The sequence below is a fragment of the Gymnoscopelus microlampas genome (assembly GCF_963454915.1).
Source record: "Gymnoscopelus microlampas genome assembly, chromosome: 16".
In the NCBI taxonomy this organism is placed as follows: Eukaryota; Metazoa; Chordata; class Actinopteri; order Myctophiformes; family Myctophidae; genus Gymnoscopelus; species Gymnoscopelus microlampas.
The window spans coordinates 21,962,589-21,971,471 of NC_139953.1; the positions used below are offsets into that span (position 1 = coordinate 21,962,589).

Here is an 8,883-nt window from a genome sequence, read left to right on the forward strand (position 1 = left end):
ATCAAATAATCAAATGGCTGTGTCTCACATCCTCCTGGGAGACACAGGGACAATTTGCATCAGTTATCTAATATGAGGATGGATGTCATGTTTTATTGTATAGTGAAGTATATTTGAATATGACTTCAGTCTCCTCCAATGAGGAACAGAAGTATAGAAAAGAGGCACGTCCACTGCAGCGATTGTGACAGTGACAATTTTGTTAGGTTGACAGATAGTCTGCTTTCATTTCACCTTAATTTGAGCTAAGGACGCGAGTGAGTGCACGGAATTGGACAACTTTGGCATCATATTTAAAACTGGGTATGTTGTGTAGATAATATTCATAATATAATATAAATTAAACAACCTGTCTTTTGCCAAAAAACGCACAGTAGCAACATATTTAATTATTGGACAAGAAGTGGCAAGTCACATCTTCTTCATGGTAGTCCAATGGTGGTAAATAAAAACCTGTCTCTATTGATCTATTGATTGAATATACAGTAATTAGAATTGTTAAATACAGTAGTTAAGATGTTACACGATCAATTATTAATCAAACATGATTTATTTTATAGGTTATATCAACAATATGGAATTCAGGTGGCTACATTGAATTCAAAATCTCTTAAAAGTTCTATATTTTATTGCAGACTGTAATTCCGCTCAACCATCATGCCAGAGTACAAGCTAGCAGTGACGACAGCAGACGTGGCATTTGCAGGAACATATGACCATATATATGTCACATTGTTCGGAACTGGAGGGGAGAGCAAACGCACGGAACTGGACAAGGTTGAATCAGGAGAGGTACAGTATATTGAAACCAAGTGTGGCAGGTAATAATATCATTACATTTTGAATATACATTTAAAGCTGCAATCTGCAAGTATTACCCCAGATTCTAACCCCAGTTTCCTGCGTGGGAGCCAAAACCTCTACCACTCATACCATTTACAGTATAAGATGCAACCCCCACTTGGCCAGAGGAGATATTGCGCTTACCGCTTATAAGCTTCTGGCAGTACTACTTCATAACCAGTAGGTGACGTACCCGATACCAGGGTCTAAATATGTCAAGACCACCTCAAACTACTGTAGATGTGCTAGTTATGTAGTATCACTGTATAGGTGAGTTAAAATAACGTGAGTGAGTGAGTGAGTGAGAGTTTGTGTGTGTGTGAATATACATTACAATGAAAGATCTGTTTCCAAATACATTGGAACCTGTTTATGCATATCTTCCTACATATCGCCAACAGACAGGGCACTACACTGTGAAATCATCTTCGGCTCTGGGCCAAATTCTTCTCGTCAAGATTGAAAAAGAGCCCTTTTTACTGAACCCAGAAAACGAATGGTTCTGCTCCAAGGTAGTGGTGACAACTCCAGAGAACGATGTGATCCTCTTCCCCTGTCACCGCTGGGTGTCCAGGGGAGACCCTGTAGAGCTGAGAGGAGGAAGAGGTATGGTCCAAATGGAAATAAGGTTGCTTAGTTATCATGCATTCACCCCTTTGTGTGTGTGTGTGTGTGTGTGTGTGTGTGTGTGTGTGTGTGTGTGTGTGTGTGTGTGTGTGTGTGTGTGTGTGTGTGTGTGTGTGTGTGTGTGTGTGTGTGTGTGTGTGTGTGTGTGTGTGTGTGTGTGTGTGTGTGTGTGTGTGTGTGTGGGCGGGCGTAAATTGCTAAAATAGGACTAAGAGTGGTTATTTGGCACATAGTCATAGGGGAACCTCTTTTGGTGCTATAGCAACTATCTTAAAGGTGCTATACTGTATATGTTAAATGGTAATATACAGAACCATTAGAGGTGCCTAAACTAAGCTGAAGAACCAGTAAATAACCTATAAATAACCACACAGGGGCATACAGGTTCTTTGTAACGAAAAGAACACCATATAGCACCATATAGCAGCTCAGCCACCCCAAAAAAACGTTGGAGAACCACCATTTTTGTGTGTGCGTGCAAATATGCTGGCAGAACCAATATTAAATGAACACCAAAATATACATTCATGAATGTGACCAGTTCAACATACCCCAAAGTCCAAGCTGTCTTATCTTTAACCCCTTTAACAGAGTTTAGTGTTTGATGTACGTAAACGCATGAACCAAAACTAATTTAGCCTAATGTAGAGTTGCCGAATGACCACGATGGATTTGAAAATAACATGTTTAGGGGGATTTGATAAGAATCCCTATACATAATCTAACGTAAATGGGTGCTTCTACAAAAACTTGCCATTTTGTGATGATATGTGTATGGGTACCGGTTGGCAGATCAATCTGTCTCTTTTCTCTTTACAATCTCAGGGGGATTTTCACACTTGCACACAAAGATGTCTCTTTCTTAAGACTATGCTGGTATGACCTTAAATAGCTGTGTACATCTCATCCAACATCAGTTTTATGTACAATTGACTCGATTGGACTCGCAATGCCAGTGTGCAGCGAAAACCTGACACTTACATTTCAAATCACAACCTTTGAATGACTTGAGTCCTGATAGAGCGATAATTGTCAAAAAGAATTAACATTCAGACTTTGCAGATAACAGAGCAATTTGAATGATAAATCTGAGAAAGGTAGAAAAAGGTAGAAAATGAATGTGTATGAGGGACAGGGAGTCAGACAGCAGAGACAATGTATAACTGGCAATCACAAGCCGCACTACACAATGGGTATACGTACAAATTTCACTGCATATACAGGTACATCGCTATTATTATTAGGGTATACTGGTGGAGATTTCTGTTCTACTGAGTGCACCTTTCTAGTTAAGCATTCCTTTGGTGTTTTTGATTGATTGTGTTCTTTATGCCATTTTTAGCCACAAAGGTTTTTGAGGATGACCATCCCCTGCTTATTGACCTCCGGAAAAAAGAGTTATTGCGTCGCCAAGCCATGTACCAGTGAGTTTTTGTGTGTGTGCTCACCACAGATCAAAGCTGCTGTTTTAAACCTTATACTTTGTTACAACATTGTCGCCAGAAATGTTCTCAGCAAGTGAAAGGGTCATACAACACAGTATGAATTAAGTTATTGTGTCAGAAGTCTCTTTTAGACCAAGCACTAGATTTTACATGCTGTCATTTCTCTGTCTACAGGTGGAAGACATATGCTGAAGGGCTGCCATACATCACCAATTTCAAGGACAACTCTGAGCTCCCAGCTGAAATCCGCTTCTCCTTCAAATATAGATCTGAACGTTTTATTTCCAAACAAACAACGTGAGTCAATAACCAATTTCCCAATTCCACTGGAAGCAGGAAATCCACTGGCAATGTTCAATATTGGCATAATGTGGGAACAGTAGCCGGTGTCAATTTCCATAAATTCCGTATTCCATTAATTTCCCCACTCTTGACCCAATACCATTTATACAACACTTCACCCACAGCTGAAGTGGGACTGAAAGTGCCAGATTTCCGTAACACATGAAGTTTTGTTCTGTGAAAAAGAACAATGTTGGTGTAACAAAAATATTTTTTTCACAGTGTTGCTCCAAGGCGGCTGTGCGTCTGTTTGCATGTCTTTCCACGGCTAATCTCGCAAACCACTTGACCGATCAGTGCCACATTTCTTAATGTGCACACTGCTAGTAGGCCAGGCATATAATCCCTGATTTTTTCCCCCATATTGTAATTTCCTTTCTTTGTGAATATTGTTCACACACCCATTTTTGTATTTTGTTAAAGTACCTTCTAACTTTGCTAGAAACGTGCTATACAAATAAAGCTTATTATTGATTATAAAGTAGATATAATTCATATCTGAGTAAAACAAATTAAAAAGGTTGTAGGATCACCTCGTTCCGGGCATCATCTGTATAACAATTTAGAGATAACTATACAGAGTCAGAAATGTGCATCTTTTTGTTCATTTTCAGTAATGCCGAACTCGCACTGAAGGGCCTAAAAGACTCTACTGATCAGTGGAAAGACCTTGAGGCCATGAAAAAGGTCTTCTGGTTTAACAAGACACCCATCTCTGGTACGAATGGCCTGCAGGCTTGCAGTCAAGCCTTTTTACTGCATCATTCTCTTAAAATAGTAAAAATAAAAAATAAAACGATTCCCACATGCATTTACAGTGCAACAAATCTGCTTTAGCTTAATACTGTAGTTGACCTTGGTCAAAATGACATACTTTCACCACTTCATTAGAGACATTAAAAATAAAATGTACCTTCCAGAGTATGTCTCTGAGCACTGGATGGAAGATGAATTTTATGGATACCAGTTCCTGAACGCAACCAATCCAAATGTGATCTGCCGCTGTTCGAAACTTCCCTCGAACTTTCCAGTCACTGAGGAGATGGTGAAGCCCTTCCTTGAGGATGGCAGCTCTCTGCAGATGGAGATGATGGTATTGAAGTGTACCTTAGGATGTATTATAATTTCAATATTATGGCACAAGTGAAAGCATGAAATAGGGCTTAAGTGGTTACACGTTTGATTTGGTATTAGTAAATAAAAAAAACATGTGTTTTATAGTGATAACACGTGTTATAAAGGCTATTTTACACAGATATGAATATGGGTGTGCTTTTGGTTTGTAACTTGCCCTTTGGTGAGCCTAGGGCACAACATGTTTGAAAACCAGTCCCGTAAGCTACCTCTTTTTCCCATACAGAATGGCAACGTATTCATCTGTGACTACAAGAAGATGGATGGATTGCCCACCAGGGAGGACAAAGGTGAACCATTGCCTCTGACTCCTGGTTTTTGCTTGTTCTACATGAACTCTGAGAAGAAACTGATGCCCATTGCAATTCAGGTATTTATTGCTGATGCAGTGAATCACTGCCTGCATTCCTACTGTAAAGAGTCAAAGTCACTGGACAAGTTATTTGACACATAAACTATCAATATACTTTGGTGAAAAAAAAGTGTGCAAAATTCCAATGACATATTGTATTAAAAATGTATAATAATGTGTCTTTTTTGACATCCCAAGCTGAATCAGCAACCTTCAGAGCAAAATGCAATTTATCTGCGTAGTGACCCAGAGACCGACTGGCTGCTAGCCAAAATGTTTCTGAAAAATGCAGATACCCTCCTAAATCAGACTGTCTATCACCTTCTGAATACTCATTTGCTGGCAGAGGTCTTTGCAATTGCCACTCTACGATGCCTTCCGGGTATTCATCCCATCTACAAGGTATGATCATGTGGAAAGATTGTGCAGCTATTTGATCTGTTTGTCTCTGGTCCCGTTTTTATGGCCTGAACTGGGCATTTTATTTCCGCTTCAAAGTCAAACCTCTCAGACCATAAATCTTTGTAGCACAAACTGGCTGTGTTGTTTTCCGACAGTTTTTAAAGCCCTATGGAGTTTAATTCATAAAGTTATATGTCTAGGTCTGAATCTATGTCTGTATATGAAGGTTTTGTGAATAAGGTCAGACCATATGGAGACAAAAAACATTGCTATACTGTAGCTTAATTATCAACCCTCTGATTAAAGTCTTCTATGAAAAATAAGCACCTTTTGTGACAAATCACTTTTTTGCCTTTAATGTTTGACATTAATATTCTTCTTTCTATTCATATTCATAATTTTTTTTTGTCCAGTTGCTGATGCCTCACTTCCGCTACACCCTCCAACAGAATTTTCTAGATCGTGAGCAACTTGGGCCAGGAGGAATTCTGGCTGAAGTATGAATGTTTCACATGGATAGAAATATTCACGTATACTGAAAATACATTCACAAACATTAAAACTTGAAACTTGAATGACTTATTTTGAAAATCATCGTTGATGTTTTAGTTAGGGATACTAGCATACATGTACATGCTGTCTTTCTGTAGAGTACACTAGGAACAGAGGGGATAACAGAGCTGATGAGAAAGGCTCATTTTGAAACGACCTACAGCTTTCTGTGTCTGCCAGAGAACATCACAGCACGAGGACTGGAGTCTATCCCTAACTTCTACTACAGAGATGATGGACTCAAGCTGTGGGATATCATCACTAGGTGAACCAGAGTTTTTAGTACTATTAAACACCAGGTTATTATTGTAAATAAATAGCATAGTCTCTTTAGAGGTGGTTCTCAAACTTTGTCATTTCAAGGACCCCCAGTTTGATATGCATATTAGGCCACGGCCCCCATCCATCTGTAAGTGTAAAAATTGAATCAAATGGACCCATAAGGCGCCATCTGGTCCCATTTGTAGACTCTCTGAGTTATAGTCCTGTGTTACGGTCCATTTGGTTCCTAATTACCAATACTTTAGCAGAAGACTCCCCGGAACCCCTCAACCCCCAAGGACCCCTGGGGGTCCCTGGAACCAACTTTGAGAACCACTGCTCTAGAGCGAGAGAGTTGATAGATATGCAAATTTAAAAAAAAAATAACATAACACAACATTTTGCACAACTAACTTTTTAGACATCAATATCTTCTGTGTTTCCTCTCCAGCTTTGTGAAGGCAATAGTGCAGTACTATTACCCCTCAGACAGTGATGTGTGTAAGGACACTGAGCTCCAGGCCTGGGTCAGTGACATATTCACCTATGGCTTCTTAGGAAACAAGAGCTCAGGTAATGTAACACATGTCCTTCTAGTATAGTGTTGGGTTAACAGCAAATATGTGAATGAATATTTAACATGACTAGACATTGACAAAAGCGTACCTTATCAAAATGCCTGCTGGGCGGTGACCCAAACAAACAGGGATTCCTGCTACCTTTCTTGTTGTGGAGGAGGTCATCAAGTTCATCACCATGGTGATCTTCACAGTGTCAGCTCAGCATGCTGCAGTCCATGGTGGGCAGGTGAGATGAAGGGATAGTCAACGCTTCCCTGACTGTTGAAACACACAGATGTATCTTTGTAAAGCAGCCAGGCGCAGACCTGATAGACTAAGGCTATTTTTAGATGTTGCAGCAAGTACACGTGTCTCTCTGTTTTAGTTTGACTTCAACAGCTGGATGCCCAACAACCCTCTCATGCTGCTCAAAGCTCCTCCAACCACTAAGGGGAACTCTACCATGGAGACCATTTTGGAGACTTTGCCAAACAAGGGGATCACCACTAGGTGTATGGCAACCGCATGGATGCTGAGCCAGAGATTTGACTTTGTACGTTCCAATATTGCATGAAAGAACACACGCCGCTGACCCCACTACGTTTCACAATAATAATTGCTTCTTCCTATCATCTTCCTCAGGTTCCTCTGGGTTCATACACGGATGAATGCTTAGACGAGGAAGCGCCCAAGCAGATGATCAAGAGTTTCCAAGAAGAGCTGTCCAGTCTCAGCGACTCTATCGCAAAGAGGAATTCTGAGCTCCCCGTGCCCTACAACTATTTAAACCCAGCTGAAATAGAAAACAGTACATGCATTTAAGTAGGCCTCTGAGCGTGGTGTAACATGGGTTTCGTTACATAGGCTAATTATGTTTGCTTTTATTACTCTCCTCCTGTGAGAACAGAAATTAATTCATGTTTATTTCATTGTAGATCCACTACAGTACATAATGATATCAGAGCTAGCTCTACTGATTACATGCATGGTGTTTATGATATAAGGTATTTCTCTTCAAATTATGTCAAGAATTCCTACATAATAATTTACCACAGTATGGTGTGACAACTGTATTACTGCCACAGTAATTATCAAGCAAGTGATAATGTATTTTTGGAATTCTAACAAACTATACACTCGGGTATTTATAATTGTAATATTGTGTTTCCTTCGCTTGATGTTTTGTGTAAAGCACATTGAATTGCATTGCTGTTGAAATGTGCTATACAAATAAAATTGCCCTGCCTTGCCTATTAAAATACTGTCCTTAGCCCACATAACTATTAACTCTCAAGGGTTGAAATTAAATGAAATTAAACATTCTCTTCCCGGGGACCTTGCTATTTCTTTTCCTTTGCCTACCGAATCCAATGCTGATGAGGGATGACAGTAAAACATCGGAAATCCCAGATCACCCGTAGCTAGTGAGCTCCTCCTTCCCCCTTGCGAGTCTCCTTTGTGACTAATATGCTGTGGCTGACAAGTTGCTGTGGCTCAGGTGTAGCGCCACCACCAACTGGCTACTTGGCAGGGTAACAGAGTGGAACTGACCGTGGTGCTGGCTGCCCTCCATGTATGCCGGCTGAGGTCAGTCCATCAGATAGGCCAGAGCTGGACAGCCCCTCATATCCACAGAGAGGGAATTGCACTTTGTTCTCTGGGCATCACAAATACTGTGGTTTTTGTACTCACATTCTGCAAGAAATATTCCATGGTAGTCTAAAGGGGAGGTGATTCTGATCCCATGCAATTACTTTGTATATATCACAGTGAGTGCCAGGTGACATCCATCCAGGAATACTGTATAACTGCAATGGATCATGTAAATGTTCTTGAAATTTTCAGTGATTATTGGACTTGTGCCTTCCATGACATTATAGATGCAGTACATAATACAGCTTTGGCAGATAATAAGTATAATTCAGAAATGCCATCCCACAAACACAGCAGAGTATTTGATTGGCTAGACGCTAGAACATAGATTAAAGAAAATAGATATATCATAAGCCCCATACCTCAGTGTTCACAGCCGTCACACCTGGTGACACTTATTGCTATGGATACCATAACCAACACAGCTTCATATTGAACAAACACCTTAACTAACCATAAGTATATCATGCACAATATACATCTGCTGCTATGCTAATGCACCTTTATATCTTATCTCAGGTACCATGTGTAAATATGTAGATAACCTGTTTTGTTTTGTCTCTTGTTTGGTCTCCTTTCCCCCTTGCCCCCCGCCCCCCTCTTCTTCTTCCCTTTCTTTTTTTCTATGGAAATAACGATACAATGGGAACTACAGTATGCACGAAAACTATTTTCACCCACTTTTTTACTTCTGTCAAGCACGTCACAGAGC

The 8,883-nt window shown here is 40.1% G+C and overlaps 1 protein-coding gene across 1 annotated transcript; it reads left to right on the forward strand.

Annotated features, from left to right (window-relative positions):
• The first annotated feature begins 211 nt into the window (after nucleotides 1–211).
• LOC311063256 (hydroperoxide isomerase ALOXE3-like) lies at nucleotides 212–7,604 on the forward strand. The gene is made up of 15 exons (XM_084082562.1): nucleotides 212–303; nucleotides 636–792; nucleotides 1,245–1,449; nucleotides 2,813–2,894; nucleotides 3,090–3,212; nucleotides 3,872–3,975; nucleotides 4,178–4,350; nucleotides 4,618–4,761; nucleotides 4,942–5,145; nucleotides 5,559–5,642; nucleotides 5,796–5,962; nucleotides 6,410–6,531; nucleotides 6,665–6,765; nucleotides 6,904–7,071; nucleotides 7,161–7,604. The coding sequence occupies exons 2-15, from the start codon at nucleotides 658–660 to the stop codon at nucleotides 7,338–7,340; spliced, it is 1,992 nt and encodes a 663-aa protein (XP_083938688.1). The 5' UTR covers nucleotides 212–303; nucleotides 636–657; the 3' UTR covers nucleotides 7,341–7,604.
• Nucleotides 7,605–8,883: the final 1,279 nt, after the last annotated feature.